The sequence below is a fragment of the Protopterus annectens genome, chromosome 2.part0, assembly GCF_019279795.1.
Source record: "Protopterus annectens isolate FY-2018-M chromosome 2.part0, PAN1.0, whole genome shotgun sequence".
NCBI classification, from domain to species: Eukaryota; Metazoa; Chordata; order Ceratodontiformes; family Protopteridae; genus Protopterus; species Protopterus annectens.
Window position 1 is genome coordinate 1,833,980,908 of NC_056728.1, and position 19,339 is coordinate 1,834,000,246.

At 42.7% G+C, this 19,339-nt stretch overlaps 1 protein-coding gene across 1 annotated transcript in view; it reads right to left on the bottom strand.

The window, feature by feature from the left end:
• SPEN (spen family transcriptional repressor) overlaps positions 1–19,339 on the bottom strand; it is a 609,081-nt gene that overhangs the window by 279,750 nt on the left and 309,992 nt on the right. The window contains exon 8 of the mRNA XM_044061866.1: positions 17,264–17,377. Coding sequence (XP_043917801.1) covers positions 17,264–17,377 — 114 coding nt within the window. The remainder of the gene's footprint in view (positions 1–17,263; positions 17,378–19,339) is intronic.

The window sequence follows — 19,339 nt, forward strand, 5'->3', positions numbered from 1 at the left end:
TCAAGTATATAATTGGTATGGCAGTCAGGAAAACCTGGATCTATTTGCAGCTGACGTTATTTTATACCTGATAAAAACCAGAAAAGAACGTTTTGAGACAGTTTCAAATATTTTTGTGACACAAAATTAATGAAGCTAAAACAAAGGCAATATTAGTAAATTATGTACCACACATGAACTAGTTCAGTAATATCCACATTTATGACATGATAAAATGAAGAGTATGGATTAAAAATGATTCCGGTGGATAGTTAAGGATATGTGGGAAGAGACTAAACAAATGATAATACAAAAATGAGAAACTGGAAGCTCTGTTATATGGATATGTACAGTAAGATACAAGCAATCCCTTTAGTATTATACACAGGTCAGGCATGTTTTTATCAATCAGATGAAACTTTGTGGCTAGCAATTAATAAAAAGATGAAGGATTATATCTGGAAGGGGAAGACAGCAAAGAGTCATGTGGGATAAGCTGATTCTTCCAATAGAACACAGCAGATTGGGATTACCTGATTTGAAAGGGTATTTCAGAGCTACACAGTTAAGGCTCCTATATATAGCACAAGCAGAAATCTAGATCAATAATTCAAAGCAAAAAAGGGATGATGATGAACAGGGGAAGTTCAATAAAAGTACAGTTGTGTACACTTACCATAAATGTAGATGTTCGAGTGTATTCACTGTTGCAGTCATTACATTTGGGTAATATGCTGGCAGGTTGCCCTCAGTCGGCCTGAATTCCAAAGCCTTGGGTCCTGCATCGGTTGCTGTCACCTCTTCCATGATGTCAGGTCGTCAGGGGTATAAAACATGCAGTCGACGCCATTTTCTTTAGTTTTTCTTGCCCCCAATGTCAGGTGTCCCTAAAAAGGTAGCAAAAAAAATATATATATAAATTAATTAATTAATTAATTTTATATATATATATATATATATATATATATATATATATATATATACACATACACACACACACACACACACACACACACGCATCAATATAAACTTTACCTTCATCTACAAGCAAATACACTACATAGGTTGTAGAAGATAGAGAAGGAAAGATAAACTCCAGAATGACAGGGGGATGGTGGGAGGGTAACCTGGACTGCAACAGTGAATACACACAAACATCTACATTTATGGTAAGTGTACACAACTGTACTATGTTCTTCGTGTTTCACTGTTGCAGTCATTACATTTGGGTAGAATCCCAAAGCTATGGTTGGGAGGCTGGAGCTAAACAGCATTAGGAGTGGCTAAAAGGCCCTGCAGAACTGCAGTGGCAAAGCCTGCCCTGGATTTAAAGTAGAGAGGCACATGATAATGCTTTGTAAAGGTGTGAACAGAAATCCAAGTAGCAGCCTCTAGAATGTCTTTGGTTGGTACTTCCCTGAGAAAGGCTGCTGAAGTAGCTGCAGCTCTGGTGGAATGAGACCTAATGCACTTGGGCACAGGTTTACCATGGTGTAAATAGCATAAACGGATGCAGTGGCTTATCCACTTTGAAACTGTCTGCTTTGAAATCGCCTTGCCAACTGATCCTGCAGCATATGCCACTAGTAATTGCTCAGTTTTTCTTAGAGCTTTAGTCCTGCTCAAGTAGAATCTTAGCTGTCTGTGTACGTCCAAGGAATGCAGAATTCTCTCCCCCTTGTTCTGCGGATTTGGATAAAAGGTTGGCAGATGAATTGTTTGATTAAGAGCCACACTGGAAACAACCTTAGGCATAAAAGTAGGATTTGTCCTCAGAGACACCCTTGTCTGGGTAAAATATGATAAAAGGCTCAACACCCATGAGGTCCTGTAGTTCTGAAACTCTTCTTGCTGAAGTAATTGCTAGTAGCAGAGCTGTTTTCCATGATAAGAACTTTATATCAGCAGTAGCAGCTAGTTCAAATGGAGGCAGGGTGAGCTTTTCCAACACATAATTGAGGTCCCATGCAGGCAATGATGATCTTCTAGGAGGCCGTAAATTTTTGGCTCCACTAAGATACTGATTTAGTAAAAGATGAGAAAAGATTGGTGGCTCTGTATTGTAATGAGCCGAAATGGCAGAGGCATGGATATTAATTGATGAGAAAGATGGGCCTTTGTCAAGCATTTCAGTTAAGTATTGCAATATCTGAGGAATATTTGGTTCTGCTGTATCAGTACCTTGTGCTTGATTCCAAGCACAGAATCTCTTCCATTTGTCAGCATAAAATTTTCCAGTACTAGGCCTTCTGGCTTCCAAAATGACATCCATCATAGCTTTACTGAGAGGTGTTGTTTGAATGACTACATGATTAGCCATGCTGCCAGGTTCAGGGTCTGTAGTTGATTGTGCAGGATCTGATTGTTTTGCTGGGACAGTAGTTGTGGTTTTTGAGGCAAGGTCCAAGCTGGGTATTGAGACAAGTTCCTTAGGATTGGGTACCAGTGTTGGTGGGGCCAGTCCGGGGCAATTAGTATCATCTTTGGTTTCTCTTCTCGGACTTTTAGGAGGACCTTGGGGAGAAGAGGCAGAGGAGGAAAGGCGTAAATTGATAGGTTTTTCCAACTGAAGGATAGGGCGTCCACTTTCCATGCTTGTCTGTGATAAGTCCTTGTGTAGAATCTTTTCAAATGATAATTTTGAGGAGAGGCAAATAGATCTATGTCTCGGCTTCCCCATTTCTCTGTTACCATGCTGAAGACTTGTGGATTTAGTCTCCACTCATGAGGATCCATAAGGTTTCTGCTTAAATCGTCTGCCAGAGTACTTTGTTTTCCTGGCAGAAATTGAGCTTGAAGATGTATTTGGTAGGTCAAAGCTGTGTCCCACAGTGCCATGGCTAATCTGCAAAGAGGGTATGAGTGTGTGCCCCCTTGTTTGTTTATATACCACATGACTGTGGTGTTGTCCGTCTTTATCAGTAGTTGTCCTGGATGAAGTAAGTCCTTAAAGGCTGTCAGGGCATTTTGAACAGCTAGCATCTCTTTTTGGTTGATATGTAGATGCATTTGTTTTTGTGTCTATATGCCCTGAATGCATCTTCCTGCCATGTGTGACCCCCAGGCATAATCTGATGTGTCTGTTGTTAAGGTCTGGCTGGCAGGGGGTAGAGTGAAGGGCCGTCCCATGTTTTGGTGACATGCCTTTGCACACCATAGAAACTCCTGTTGCAGGCAGGGAATGAGAGGAATCAATGTTTCCAGACTGTGAGAATGTTGACTCCATAAACTTTTTAGGTACCACTGAAGTTTCCTCATATGCAGTCTTGCATATGGAATCAGTAGGATGCAGGATGCCATGAAGCTCAGAGCCTGCGGAATTTGTCTTGCAGTAGACTGGGTTTTTGTTGCCATCAGTTTGAAGTAAGTAGTCAGTTGCCTTTGCTTGTCTGGCGTGAGGTATCCAGGAATGTTATCTTTTGAGAGGGTACCAATTGTGATTTCTTTTCATTTATTGTGTACCCTAGGCATGTTAGAAGCCTTTTCACAAATGCCAGGTGTCGAAGAAGACTGTCCTTGTTCTCTGCTTGAATGAGACAGTCGTCTAAGTAAGGATATATTTGTATACTTCTTTGTCTGAAAAATGCAATTACTGGTGCCAGGCACTTTGTAAAGACCCTGGGCGCAGTAGATAAGCCAAAGGGCTGTGCAGAGAATTGGTAATGCATTAAGCCAGCCTTGCATCTGAGGTATCTTCTGCAAGATTGTCTTACTGGGACATGCAGGTATGCCTCTTTTAGGTCTAAAGTCACCAGCCAAGCATTCTTGCCCAGCATGGGCAAAAGCTGCTGCAAAGTCAGCATTTTGAATTTTGGAATGTCTAGGTATGTGTTCAAAATCGATAAATCCAGTATTGGCCGCCAGGCCTCGTCCTTTCTGGGTACCAAAAACAGTCTTGAGTAAAAACCTTGTCCTTTTTCCTGTTCTGGTACTGTCTGAATGGCCCCCATATCCATGAGGGACATAACCTGTTTCTGTGCCTCTGCCCACTGATTTTTCGGCAGATCTGGCCAACCATTTGCCACTGGCAGAGTGTGGAAATGGAATCTGTATCCCTGTGATACGATGTTTAGTACCCACTTGTCCTGGGTCATTAACTGCCAATGTTGAGCAAAAAGTGCTAATTTTCCCCCTATGGGTGCTGCCAAAGGATAAGTGCTTGGTGCAGGCAGGGGGAAGTCATTGGGATTGCTTTCTGTAGGTTTGCACTTTATCTCCTCCAGATTTGGAGGTGGAAGCGCCCCATTGCTTTGACCTGTATGAATCTTGCGCCTGGTATCTGGAACCCTTAAGGTGTCTGGATTTGCCCCTTTGAGCTCTGTCTGACACAGGAAAGGACCAATTTTTGTAGGCCAGTGTCTACTGAATCTTGGTGGCTGCACTTGTAAGTCTTTAACAGTTTGCATAGACTTAGCTTTGTCTTCCATTTTCTTTAAAACCTCTTCTGCCTTAATACCAAACAGAGAATCATGCTGTAAAGGTGCATCTAGCAATTTAGCTTTAACACGATCAGGCAAATTTTGTTCCTTTAACCAGGCATGCCTCCTAAATCACAGAGCCAGTAAAGTACAGTTTTGTACCTACCATAAATGTAGATGTTAGAGTGTTCACACTGTTGCAGTCATCACACTTGGGTTATCCTGCTGTCAGGCGGTCCCGCAGTCGGCCAGAGTTCCAAAGTCTTGGTCCGGCGTCGGTTGGTGTCGCTTCTTCCCTGACGTCAGTGCGCCAGGCATATGTAAGAGGCATCTGACGCCATTTTCTTCAGTTTTTCTTGCCCCAGATGTCAGGTGCCCCCAAGTAGGTAGGCAATACATACTGCTAATAAAACATATAAAAGGAATAAAAGGAATACCTTCAGTTACAAGCAAATACACCACAAAGGTTGTACAGGATAGAAAGGTATAGAAAAGTTCAGCTAGGTCAGAGGGGATGGAGGGAGGGTAACCCGGACTGCAGCAGTGTGAACACTCGAACATCTACATTTATGGTAGGTACAAAACTGTACTATGTTCATCTTGTTACACTGCTGCAGTCATCACACTTGGGTTGAATCCCAAAGCTAAGGATAGGCGGTGGAACTAAACAGGGTTTGGAGAAGCTAGTAGGCCCTGCAGAACTGCAGTGGCAAAGCCAGCTCTGGTTTTAGAGTATAGAGGTAAGTGATAGTGCTGGGTGAAGGTGTGCACTGAACTCCAAGTTGCAGCCTCCAAAATATCCTTGGTTGGTACCACTCTGAGGAAGGCTGTTGATGTTGCTGTAGCCCTGGTGGAATGGCACCTAATGTTACCAGGTACAAGTTTCCCATGGTGTGTGTAGCAGAAACGGATACAATGTCCTACCCATTTTTGAAATGGTCTGTTTTGAGATAGTCTTTCTTTGTGATCCTGCAGCATAGGATACAAAGAGCTGGTCAGACTTTCTGAAAGCCTTAGTTTTATCCAAGTAATAACGTAATTGCCTGTGAATGTCCAAAGAGTGTAGGAGCCTTTCCCCTTTGTTCTGGGGGTTTGGATAAAAGGTGGGCAAATTAATGGTTTGGTTTAGGGCCACACTGGATACCACCTTTGGCATAAAGGAAGGGTTAGTTCGTAAAGCGACTCTGTCTTGATGAAAAATGATGAAAGGCTCCACTGCCATTAGGGCCTGTAGCTCTGAGACTCTTCGTGCTGAAGTTATTGCTAGCAGCAGGGCAGTTTTCCATGATAGAAACTGTAAATCAGCTGTAAAAGCTGGTTCAAAGGGCGTTAGTAAGTTTTTCCAAAACAAAGTTGAGATCCCAAGTTGGTGTTGGTGCTCTCCCCGACGGTCTTATGTTCTTAGCCCCTCTGAAGTACTGTCTTAGTAATATAGGAGGATCCATGTTGTACTGAGCTGAAATAGCTGAGGCGTGGATCTTAATAGATGAAAAGGAAAGTCCTTTGTGCAACATCTCAGTTAAATATTGTAGAATCTGAAGAATATTTGGGACAAGGGGATTCTGGCCTTTAGCCTGGTTCCAGGCACAGAATCTTTTCCATTTGTCTGAATAGGCTTTCCTGGTGCTGGGCCTCCTGGCCTCCAGAATGACATCCATAACAGCTTTAGAGAGAAGTGTTGACTGGTTGTTTAGGTAATTTGCCATGCAGCCAGATTTAAAGTCTTGAGCTGGCTGTGTAGAATCTGACTGTTTTGCTGAGTGAGCAGGTGAGGAATTTGAGGTAAAATCCATGGTGGGCCTTGAGCCATGTTCCTTAGTATTGGATACCACTGTTGGCGAGGCCAGTGTGGAGCAATGAGAATCATTTGTGGTCTCTCTAATCTGGCTTTCAGCAGCACCTTTGCCAGAAGAGGCAGTGGAGGAAAGGCATACACTGTTAATGTTTTCCAACTGAATGAGAGGGCTTCCACTTTCCAAGCTACTGTGTGGTATGTCCTTGTGCAAATTTTCCGTAGTTGGTAGTTTTGGGGGGAGGCAAACAGATCTATGTCTGGGCTCCCCCATTTTTGAGTTATCATTGCGAATACTTGTGGATCTAGTTTCCACTCGTGAGGATCTATGATGTTTCTGCTTAGATTGTCTGCCAATGTGTTTTTCTTTCCTGGCAGGAATTGTGCTTGTAGTTGAACTTGGTAGGTCAGTGCTGTGTTCCACAAGGTCACTGCTTGCCTGCATAGGGGGTAGGAATGTGTGCCCCCTTGCTTGTTTATGTACCACATCACTGTGGTGTAGTCTGTCTTTATTAGTAGTTGTCCTGGGTGTAGGAGGTCCTTGAAAGCTGTTAAGGCATTTTGTACAGCTAGCATCTCTTTTTGATTGATATGTGGATGCCTTTGATCTGCAGACCATTTGCCCTGAATACACTGTCCTGCCATGTGTGCTCCCCAGGCATAATCCGATGCATCCATTGTTATAGTTTGCCTGGCTATGGGTAAGGTAAAAGGCTGACCCTTGTTGAGGTGACATGCCTGAGCCCACCACAGAAACTCCTGTTGAAGGCAGGGAATGAGTGGTATTATTGTTTCCAAGCTGTGGCTGTGTTGAGTCCATACGCTTTTCAGATACCATTGTAATTTCCTCATATGCAGTTTTGCATATGGTATTAGTAGTATGCAAGATGCCAAGAATCCCAAGGCCTGCAGAATTTTTCTTGCAGGGAGTTGGGTCTTTGTTGCCATCATTTTGAAGTATTGAGTCAGTTGTCCTTGCTTGTCTGGTGTGAGATAAGCCATCTGGGCCGTTGTATTTAAGCTGGCACCTAAGAATATTATGTCTTGTGAGGGCACTAGTTTTGACTTCTTTTCGTTTACTGTGTACCTTAGGCAACTTAATAGGCTTTTGACAAATGCCAGATGCTTTAAAAGAATGTCCTTGCTTTCTGCTTGAATAAGGCAGTCGTCCAGGTATGGATATATTTGAATTTCTCTGTCTGCAGAATGCAATTACTGGTGCCAGGCATTTTGTGAAGACCCTGGGCGCAGTAGATAAGCCAAAGGGCAGTGCAGAGAATTGGTAATGGGTTGAACCTGCTAAAAATCGGAGGTATCTTCTGCAATTTTATCTGATAGGAACATGCAGGTATGCCTCCTTGAGGTCCATCGTTACTAGCCAAGCCTTCTTGCCCAGCATGGGAAGAAGTTGCTGTAGTGTTAGCATCTTGAATTTGAGTACCTCAAGATATGTGTTTAGAATTGAGAGGTCCAGAATGGTCTCCAAGCTTTGTCCTTTCGGGGAACTAGAAAGAGTCTTGAGTAAAATCCTTGTCCCTGCTCCTGTGTAGGAACCTGTTGAATGGCTCTCATGTCCATGAGACCTGTAATTTGATTTTGAGCCTCTGCCCATTGATTTGGTGGCAGGTTTGGCATTCCTTTTATCCTTGGTAAAGTGTGAAAGCAGAATCTGTATCCTTGAGATACAATATTTAGGACCCATTTGTCTTTTGTGATGATGCGCCAGTTGTCTGTAAAAAGTGTTAGCTTTCCTCCCAAGAGAGCTGCCAAGAGGGATTTGCTTGACAGTCTGAGGGGTAAGTCATTGTGTTTGTCTTCTGGTAGTTTGAGACCTGTCTTCTCCTCCTTTCTGGGTTGTGGCATCCCATTGTCCAGGCTTGTAAGAGCCTTGTGACTGACCTCTGCCCCTTGGGCGTCTGTATTTGCCCCTATGTGGTCTGTCAGAAGCTGGAAAGGACCAGTTTTTGGTTGGCCAATTTCTGCTGAATCGAGGGGGTTGAACCTGTAAAAAATCCTTGACCGTCTGCATAGATTTTGCCTTATCCTCCATTTTCTTTAAAACGTCCTCTGCTTTTACACCAAATAAAACACCCTGCTGTAAAGGTGCATCCAATAAATTTGCTTTTACATGTTCAGGTAAAGTTTGTTCTTTTAACCAAGCATGCCTACGTATGACAGACCATGACACTGCTGCTCTACAAGAAGCTTCCAATTAATCAAATCCACATTGCAAAGTATGTTTTCCCACTTGTTCAGCTGCATGCAACAAATCTTGCATTTCCTTGTAATCAGGCTGCTCTCTATGTGTGATCATTTTTTGTTTTAATTGAGACAGCAAATATTGTTGATATTTCAGCATGTGAAACTGGCAATTTAAGGCCCTCATAGCTAGAGTAGCTGAGGTATATATTTTCTTTCCCCATCTGTCTAGTGCTCTAGAATCCCTTTCAGAGGGTACAGGATTTTTAGCAATAGAGGCCTTAACCCCTTTGGGACCCTGGAAAATGGTTTCTGGGTCAGCAACAGGGCTTTTATATAGGAATTTGTGTGAGTCAGGGACTCTGTAGTATCTGTCTGGTTTGGCTGGTGCAGGAGGTAGTGAATCTGGGTTAAGGCTAGATTCTGAATAAACATCATCCACAATGTCTAACACTGGTGGAATAGCAAGTGGTCTGTGCTGGGGTAGTAAAAGGAACTCTCAGAGCCTTTTCTTAGAATCAGAGTAATCTTGGCCTTCCCAGTGGAAATGTTCCCTCATGGTATGTAAAGTTTCCCCAAAAGAGTAGTCTTCTGGGGGAGATGCTGAAGGAATAGACTCTCCAGCATCAGAGTCTTCATAAGGGGGAAAAGAATATTCCTGTTCCTCAGAAAAATCTGAGGAAATTGAGACCTGGTCAGAGGAAGCGTAGTCCTCCTCCTGTCTAGGCCTTTTATCAGGAGGGGGATGGGAACCCCTGATTAGGGTAATTAAGTCTTCAGCCATCTTAAGCATCTGTTTCATAGGCATGGGGCCTTGTACTGGAGACTGCTGTACAGTCTTCAGCTTTGCATAGGATTTAATAGTGAGTGTAGTAGGTCTGAAGACACCTTCTGCAACTGAAGGCGTTTCAACTGCACCGGAATCTCCTTCAGCCATGGAGTCGGAAGGGCCTAAAGATAAAGGTTGTGGAGGCCTAGCAATCTCCTCTTGGGAATCGGATGCCGCCTGGGGTTCTGAATCAGCGGTCGTCAGGGGCTGCGTAAGCACCTCACTGAAAACCGGACAACCGGCGACTGGCCTAGCAGAGGCCTCGGAGTCTGGTTTGGGTCTCGGCTGCCTGTCCTTATCTTTGCGTTTTTTTATGCATTCCGGTTGTCGGTTGCTCTGACGGCATGGTATAATTAAATTTCCTACCAAAATAATGTCGGGCGAAATCAAACCGACGTTTTATAGTTCGTTTGTTAAACCTAGCACAAAACTGACAACCTGTGACGTCGTGGTCTGGGCCTAGGCAAGGAATACAATAAGAATGAAAGTCCTTATGAGGTATTTGCTTCCCACAAGAAATGCAATTGTTAACTTTTTCTGACATCGGATTGAGGCAAGAAAAGGTTCCCCAATGGGGTACTTAGCTTTATTGAAGACTTCGGTCTGAAATTCGATTTGAAAATCTCAGGAGTCGGCCGATCAGCACTTGCGAACTGCTTCTGCTTCGGGCACCGCGTGGCAAGAAAGACTGAAGAAAATGGCGTTGGATGCCTCTTATATACCCCTGGCGCACTGACGTCAGGGAAGAAGCGACAGCAACCGACGCCGGACCAAGACTTTGGAACTCTGGCCGACTGCGGGACCAACTGACGGCAGGATAACCCAAGTGTGATGACTGCAGCAGTGTAACACGATGAACATCTGTGGCCCTGCAGGAGGCCTCTAAAGAATCAAAACCACATTGCAAAGTATGCTTTCCAACTTGTTCAGCTGCATGCAATAATTCCTGCAATTCTTTATTTTCTGCACATTCTGAAATCAACATCATTTTCTGTTTCAGCAATCTCATAACATGTTGTCGGCACTTAAGCATATGAAATTGACAGTTTAAGGCCCTGATTGCCAAGGTTGCAGATGTATAAACCTTTTTTCCCCATCTGTCCAGTGCCCTTGAATCTCTGTCAGAGGGGGTAGGATTTTTTGCTGTTGAGGCCTTAACTCCCTTTGGACCCTGTGAAATAGTTTCAGGATTAGCATCAGGGTTTCTAAATAAAAATTTATGAGAGTCAGGGACCCTGTAATATCTGTCAGGCTTAATGGGAGCCGGAGGTAAGGAGTCAGGGGTCAAGCTTGACTCCGAAAACACATCATCCACAATGTCTAGGACGGGGGAATGGCTAAAGGCCTGTGCTGTGGGAGAAGAAGGAAATCCCTAAGCCTCTTTTTTGATTCTGAGAAGTCTCGACTCTCCCAGTGAAAATGCTCCCTCAAAGTATGCAAGGTTTCTCCAAATGAATAATCCTCAGGAGGAAATGCAGATGGAATAGACTCCTCAGCATCAGAATCCTCATAGGGAGGTACAGATAATTCCTGATCAGAAGAGGAATCAGAAGAAATAGAAACCTGATCTGAAGATTCATAGTCAGTGTCTTGCCTAGGCCTCTTATTTGGAAGGGGATGGGTACCCCTGATCAAGGTAATAAGGTCTTCAGCTATTTTGATCATCTATTTTTTAGGCATAAAGGCCTGTGCACATGGCTCATGCGTCAGTTTTTTAGTTTTAGAAGTTGCTTTTGTCTTTGGTTTTGCAGCTGTCTTCGGTTTGATATACAAATGTTGAGGTCTGAATACACCCTCAGAAGCCCGTGCCTGCTCAGCGACTCCAGATCCATCCAAGGGAGATACATCCATCAGTCCAATACCTTGAGTATCTTGCGGCATGCCGGACTCCACATGGGTGTCGGTAGTGGGTATCAGGGGCTGCAAAAGTGCCTCACTGAGTACGGGCGAACCGGCAACTGGCTTAGGAGAAGCTTCATCGTCGGTTTTGGATCTCGACTGCCTTTCTCTGTCCTTTTCTTTGCGTTTTTTATGTACTCCGGTAGTCAGATTGCTATCCAACGACATTTCTGGGTAGTTAAATCTGTTTCCAAAATACTTTGATGCAAAAATATACCGACACTTAATAGTGCGTTGGTTAAATCTAGCACAAAACCGACAGCCAGGCACGTTGTGATCAGGGCCTCGGCAAGGAATACAGTATAAATGGAAATCCTTATGAGGTATTTGCTTCCCACAAGTAATACAATTATTAACTTTTTCTGACATCGGTAAAAAGCAAGAAAAAAGTTTCCCCACCGGGGTACTTAGCTTTAGTGAAGACTTCAGTTCTGAAACTCAAACTCGAATATTTCAGTAGTCGGCCGACTGGCACTTGCAAAATGCTTCTGCTTCGGGCACCGTGCGGCAAGAAAGACTGAAGAAAATGGCGTCGGCTGCATGTTTTATACCCCTGACGACCTGACGTCATGGAAGAGGAGACAGCAACCAAAGCAGGACCCAATACTTTGGAATTCAGGCCGACTGAGGGCAACCTGCCAGCAGATTACCCAAATGTAATGACTGCAACAGTGAAACACGAAGAACATCAAGGAGAGACTGTGATTCTGATTGCAGACCTTTAAGGAGAGGAGCAATAATCACACAGAATATTATAATCATAAAGTAGTAGAAAGTATAAGAACTAAACCACCACGGGAATGGAGATAAGAGATTCTGCAATAGCGATGACTGCAACTATGGATACAGACAATAGGCAAGAGGGGGATGGAATTTATCAGAGAAACTGGCAAAGGAACCAAGGTACTGGAAGCACATAACTAGAGAGGGAAAGGTAACAGAATGGGAAGATGTCAAGAATTTACATGGACTGCAGACTAAAGACCATCTTCCCTATCAAGGACTGATAGAGTATAGGCAAAAAGAAAGAAATAGGGAGGTCCTAAATGAAACAACAGCACTGGTAGAGTTTTTTAGTAGACTCTAGAACAGAAGCTGCCATTAAAAAAAGGAATAATTAGAACAGCATAGAAAATATTGCATGACAGCTATAGGAATCAGTCAAAGGAGGTTAGAAAGGATTGGGAATGGAGGCTAGATAAGCAATTCACAAAAAAACAATGGGGGGATATACGTTTGTCTCCCAAATATGCAACAAAACTCAGAAGATTTAGGATTTTTGCTTGGGAATGTTTACATAGACATTTTTATACCCCAAGTAGACAGCAAATGGCAGTGTGATGGGAAAGAAAGAGGTAACTGGGAACATAGTTTCTGGGAGTGTAATGAGTTGGCAGACTTTAAATATTCCTTGCAGACTACTCTAACAGAGTACTGGGTAAGCAAATTGGTGTAACTCGGGAAAGGATTCTTCTGAGCTAGAATACAGAATTGGAATTGCCTAGATATAGTAAGTCATTGCTGAGTATAATTATGGTGGCTTCCAAAAAAGCAGTTACTAGAAAATGAAAATCACAGTCTAAACCAACTGTACTAGAAGTAGCGAATATAGTAACAGAGCTAAAACAACTGGAATTAAGGTATTTGGAAAAAGGTAAGAGCAAATTAAACAGGAAAAAATGAGAACTGTGGGAACAACACATACAAGGGATGAATGAGGTTTAAAAGAAGGCATGATTTAAATGAGCTATGAAATGTCTGACTGACAGTGATTGGGTAGATTATAAGTGATGTACAATGTTTGTAACTAAAATTATGTTAGTACGGTCTTGCAACTAAAACTATGTAACCATGGATTGTTTTTATCTACATAAATGTGTGACTGCCTATGTCAGAAGTTATAATTTAATAAAGATGATTCAGGTTAAAAAAAAAAAAGAAAGTGTGCCTCTGTGACCGTGTCCTTTGGAGTGTCTACTCTGGAAAATGTATCCCACCCTATAACAATGACATCCTTGCTAACCTTTACAGTAGGGATGGGAGCTTCTAACAGTCTGCTTAGAAATGTAATGATCCTTGCATTTTTGAGATATTTTGATTAGAAAGTCTATGGGATTTGTTAACTGGCTTCAGTGAAGTGACAGTCCACTGTACCACTCTTACATGGCACTGGGTGTTTAGAACAATGTAGACAAAAGATGTCATGACTGCAAGTGTCAAAAGATGTACAAAAGTGCAAATAATTAAACAAGGGGCTGCTGGAAAGGTTTGATCTTGAATATTCTGAACACACTACAAACTAAAGAAAAACAAGTCTATACAAAGGGTGGCATGCTCAACAAGACAGTGTGCCCCTTTTCATCCAGTGGATGTGACTGACTACATGGTGACTACATAGGCATCATATGACACTTTACAGTGTTCAATGTAATAATAAAAGACTGGAATAGTGAAAGAAGATATTCCCTTGAAGCTATGACACTGTCCATCATTGAGCTCACTAGAAGCCGGTCAAACAGGATAAGAAAACATCTTGGCAACCTGCAGTTGAAGATGCACTGTAACTACTTGCAGGCACCAGGTAAACATCCTGAGAGCTGAGGCAAGACCAAATGGAAGGAAAGAACTGAAAATGACTGGCTCCTACACAGAACAGGAACCCCTGAACTCCTCTGCCATTTGGACAGGTGTCCTGGAGATCCAAAGAGCCTAGTCTCCTCCTGACAGACAAAGAAGGACCGAGATTGCACTGTAACCACATGAAAGAACTGTTTTGGAATTAAATGAGTTAGGCTTTTTAAGTCTAGGAAAGGTCAAGGTTTCTTTGTTTTCTCTGGTACCAAAGAGAACCTTGACTAACTGCCTAGCCCTTGCTGACCTGTTGAGACCTCCTGATCTGCTCTTCTGAATAAAACTCAGTATTTCTTTCTGTGATGCAGCCTTCTGATGGGGTGGGAAATCTAGCAAAAGAAGAAACTATGATCTGGGAAAGGATAAGAAGGCAACTATGTAGTTTCTACACATGATGTTCGTCACTCACTGCTCTTATGTGAGGGCAGCCCATACAGACAAGTGGAGGTGACCTGTAACTGCTGAAAGAGGGGCACAATCGGCTACGCCTCAGGGAGCACTCTGTAGGCCCTGGTAGGTGGGCCACAGGACTCTTGATTGTTCTAGTGATTCTGATGACCTTTGGGTTGGCAGCCATCCTGGCTAACTTTTATTATACTGTTGCTGGCTGCACAAGAACCGTAAGTGAAATGGCTTCTGCTGCACTTATTAGAACATGCACTACTTAGTCTCAGACTTGATACAGCAATTTGGGTCTTGCTCACTTACTCTTGTTTCTACAGCAAAGCCCTTGCCACTTATCCATGCAGCAAGGCTCCATCAAAAGGGGGTGTACTGACAATCAAGGGCATGAAGACCAATTTTAAGTCTACTAGGTGAAGCCAGGCAAGGTGTCTGATCACTATACCAGTGCTTGCCTCCCTTGCTGAACCATCCACAGTACTGTGCACCAAGTGCATGTTTACGTTAGAAGCAATTGAAATTAGGGACTTCAACTTTGTCTTGAGGTCACCATCTGAATATCCCCTGACAAGTACTGAGCCAGGTCCTTCTGGAAATTGACTCAATCCATGCAGTTTACAGGCCTCAAAATAAAGAAGAATCATAAGCCTACGTTACTGCTTTGTCCAATGGCTAAGATACTTTATGTGTTGGACAGAGAGCAGATTCTGGGAATGGGAGCCTTCTTTAAGGCAGATGCAGCAACAAAAGGGTCGACCTCTGGGTAAGTGCCAAACATGTCCAGTCCTTAGAAGGCTACAGTATGCTGTTTGGCCTCTTTGATACGAGACACCTCATTTGAGTTCTTCTTTGCTGACTGAGCCTCAGACCAAACCATCTTATTGGCTGGAGGAGAGAGGACCACTAAACATGAGGACTTGAGAGACTGGAAGGCTTTCTCCATCATGCATTTGAGCAAGAAGGGGATTTCTGGAGTCCAGGCAACCTTTATTCTTATCATCATTGAGATTTCCTCAAACCTCAAATTGTCGAATGGAAATGGGGGCAAGCAGCCTTCTTGTTCTCATATACATCTGGCTGGTGGGAGACTACAAGGGAAAACCTGAATGCTTCCTCTTGCATCATGATTTTTTCCTGACTTCAAAAAGAAGATTCTGAGACAAAAACAGCCAGGGTGGATGAGGCTGTGGCACCAGGTGGTGACCTCCCAGTTCAATCATCTTTTAAAATAGAGGGGGTTGGATGACCAACAATACAGACACACTTGAAATCTCAAATTAGAGGCCAATGTGGAAGGTCACATTCTGAAAGGTGTCTGCAGGGAGACCTGCATCAAAAAACCAAGACTGATATCAGGTCTATAAATCGAGCCATTGAAACTAACCTTGTGGATCAAGGACCAAAACAGCCTTGACCTCAGAGGCTGACACCCCAGCTAACACTGAAGTCAAAGCCGAGGGCACTGGTATCTCTGGTCAAAAGGTAGGCCACTGACATGGAATGGTCAGTGAAAAAAGTGGTAAAGACCAAGACCATGAGGAGTCAACTCCTGGCTCCAAAGGTGAAAGGTCCCCCAATATCAATGGGCCCGAAGTCAAAATCCCCTGGACAGCACCACTGATTTGAAAAGGGGAGGGTTTGAGGACTGTGGCCTGTGTTGTGGCTCCACTGTCAAAGTCACAGTTAACAATGAAGAATAAGCTGACACTGGCAGGTGTACTGGTGTCACTACAGGGACTCAAATTTGGACAGAACCCAGTCAGAAAAATATCAGACAAGCAGCAGAAAAAATTAGTAAGGAAGGCACTCAGCTCATCTGAACGTTAGCGGACAAGTAAGCCTGGGACCACATACACTGCTTGGTAAGAAAGTTACATGTTGTCACAGTCCACATTTATAGAAACTGATCACCTAGACCTGACAAACCTAAATGAGTTGGACCAAGGAGTCCAAAGCTTGTGTTATAAGTCACAGACAATAAACTGCTGGACCAAGTGCAAAGAACAAGTTACTTATTTGATAAACTTATTTAACAGGAGTTGTAGAAACTCATAGCTTGTGTGTTTAAGACACAAAGGACACTGAAATACAGTTCACATCCAGCTTGCAGTGTCACACAATGGTGTTCAGAGATGCCAAAATAACAGGTGCACAAATATTACCCATGGAAGCATTTCTAAAGAAGGCATGCAAAGTGGCCCTAAACCTGCTCATACTGCTAGTATTAGATTTAAATAGTATTAGATGCTTTAGAAAAGGATCTGCCATACCTTTGATAACGGAACTTTATGCAATATGAAAGTCAAATAGCTAAGGTTGTCTTTGATATTTTAGTACCCATTTTTTTAACAAATAGTTAGCAGTCCTTCCTTAAAACTAAAAGCAACAGAGCCAGCACGAAATAGCAAAACATTTACTGAAGCAACTAGCAGTACAAAAAGTACCCAAAGGGGAGAGACAGGGAAAGTCTGTATGAAACTAACTAAATTCTGATGAGAAGAATCCCCTGAAAGAAGATAAGGAATGACTGGTCCTGTGCTACAGACAACTAGGAGTAAATAAATACTTACTGAGGTTGCTAAGAAAACATCACATACAAATGTTAGCTTGGGGTTACTCTGTAAGTGACTGACTTGAAAAAGGAAGCTGATGAGACCTGGACAAAGTTTTTATTTGAAGGATTACTGAGTAATGGAGAGGAGCTAAGGTAATCTGGGAAAGTTTAGTGAGCTGGTCTGCGCAACTCCACCTGCTGGTCTTAGTCCTACAGGTGACAGATATGAAATTCCCAGTCACAGACTACATTCTTCAAGACTGCAGAAGAAGCTCTGTTTAAAGTCATTAAGATCATCCTCTCAAAAGGAACAATAGTAAAAATGGAGCTTGGCAAATTATATACAACAAACTAAAAAAAAATAATGGCCAAGTAGCAAATTATTTTAAACAATAATGCAGTGCAGCAGTAAAACCACTAGGCAATCCAACTAACAAGTACAAGAACAGCAGATATGTAGCAATTAAAAAAAAAGGTAAGCAAAGAAAGCTTACTTGGTGTGACCTACACACAACTCACACTTTTTGGACATTAACTTCAATCTACTCCCAGTTCCATACCTTCACTACTGGCCCATATCGACAAAAGTGCCTTGTGAGATACTGTTCTGTTATACTTGCTGACAGGCCATCCAACCAAACGCAGTTTGTCGGCATGCTCTTTCCAAAACCCAGCTAAAAATATAACAGAAAAATAATCAGACAGTATGGTCACATTTATAAATGCCTTAAATTAACATCTCCATTATGAGCTTAATAACATTCCTATACAGCTCTAAGGCTACAAAATACAATAAAAAACACATGACAGAAAGTTTCCACCCATTTCTGAAAACATTATGAAGTGCTGCCTTCCACTAAACAATAAACACTTCAGATAGCATCTTGTTTTAGTTCACCGGAGTACCATTAATTTTGGTACAACATATTCAGACTGTGTAGGTGTATTGGTTCCATTCAAAATTGTCCTTCAAAAGTCACACAGCTGAACAAAGGATACTGCATCTAACACTGACCATCTTGACATGACTTTCATTTGCATGGATTATGGTAGGGGTGGGGAGCTGGGATATCTACGAAGTAAATGGGAAAGTACAGTTGTGTAACAGTAGACTTCTGGTTGATGGGTCATATGTCAGATGTACAGCACAAGAGCATGCACCCAGGTTTTGGGATGCTGGCTGGAAGCATGGCTATCCATAGCAAGATTTTCCAGTCAGTCAGTAATACTGCAACAGTGATCCAAGGAGGGAAATCAAAAGATACATACTCATCATATCAGCGGATATGTGAAGCAGATCCACTTCAGTAAGTGTAGGACTGGGATGCAACACTACAGGTACTATTAATCTAGCTATTTTCCCTCTGAAGCTTCCATGCTTAGGTACACGTGCACCCTCCACTGGAACATGTTGTGATGTCTGTCGTTACACTATAAAGACCAAGCCTAGCCCCTGTGTCTGTCAGTTTATCTCCAATCACAGGGTTAGCTCATTTTGTAAAACAGTAAACCACAGTGTGCAATGATATCAAACACTCCAGCCTGATACAGGAAAATTGAACAAAAACAACAGATGGAGAGGCTGTGCAGATAAAAAGTGAATTGTGGGACAATAATTAGAACCTACTTAGCATGGCATGTCATAAACCAGCTAATATGACAAGTATATATCCATTTAATTTGATACAGAGAGTCTTTCTTTGCTGGTCTAAAGTTGAGAAGAAAACCAAGCAGTGTTAAAACCTCTCAGGAAGCAGAAAACGAAGAATAGCCAAATGGGAAAATACAGAAGGCCAAGTCCTGATGAAGCACTAAAGTAGTAAAGGAGACCCAACCCACACAGTAAGAGGTACAAGCAATAATTTTTGGTGAATGTTAGAAATGAAAACAAAATAACAGCAACAACAAATGTTACCTCTTGTGGAACTCATGCAGTTACTTCAGGCAAAGTCTGAGACGGAGGTGCATGGCCAGGACTGTCAATAGCTTTTTTCACCAGTTTTGCTTTCATAAAGAAAACAAAAAGATGAATGCACTAGGTAAAGACAATGCTGACATCACCCTCTACAGAAAGCAAGGGCTGGTTATAAGGGATTCACAATTTTTATAGGATCATAGGAGGTTACTAGGTTAATGGCCTGGGGCCCATACAAGCCAAGAGTTTATCCCCAAAAAAGGAACCTCAGTCAGCACCTGTAGCCTCTGTCAGTGAGAGCGACAGGTGGAACTCCCTGGAACAAACTTGAGGTTTCCCATCCACTCATCAAGGTTGCGCTTGAAGAGGGTCAGCGAGGTGGGACTCAAACCCGCCTCTCCAGTAGGTTTTGTTGATGTTGCATATTAGATTTAGGCCTTTCGAGTGGGTAATGCGCAAGGAGTTAAGACTTACAGATATGGAGCATCTGTAGTAGTGCAGGGCTCAATTTTGCTTTGTAGGCGAGACAGATCACCTCTGAGCACTCTGTACAATACCGAGTAGAGTGATAGTGATCTGAACCTGTCCACAAAGGACAGGTGTCGGGAGGCCATGGATTCTCTTTGTGAAGTATTTCTGTGGCCTTTCCAGTTGATGCAGGTGTTTGGAGAGGTACATACCAAACAGCACATTATACTTAATTGTTGGCCTAATTAGGAAG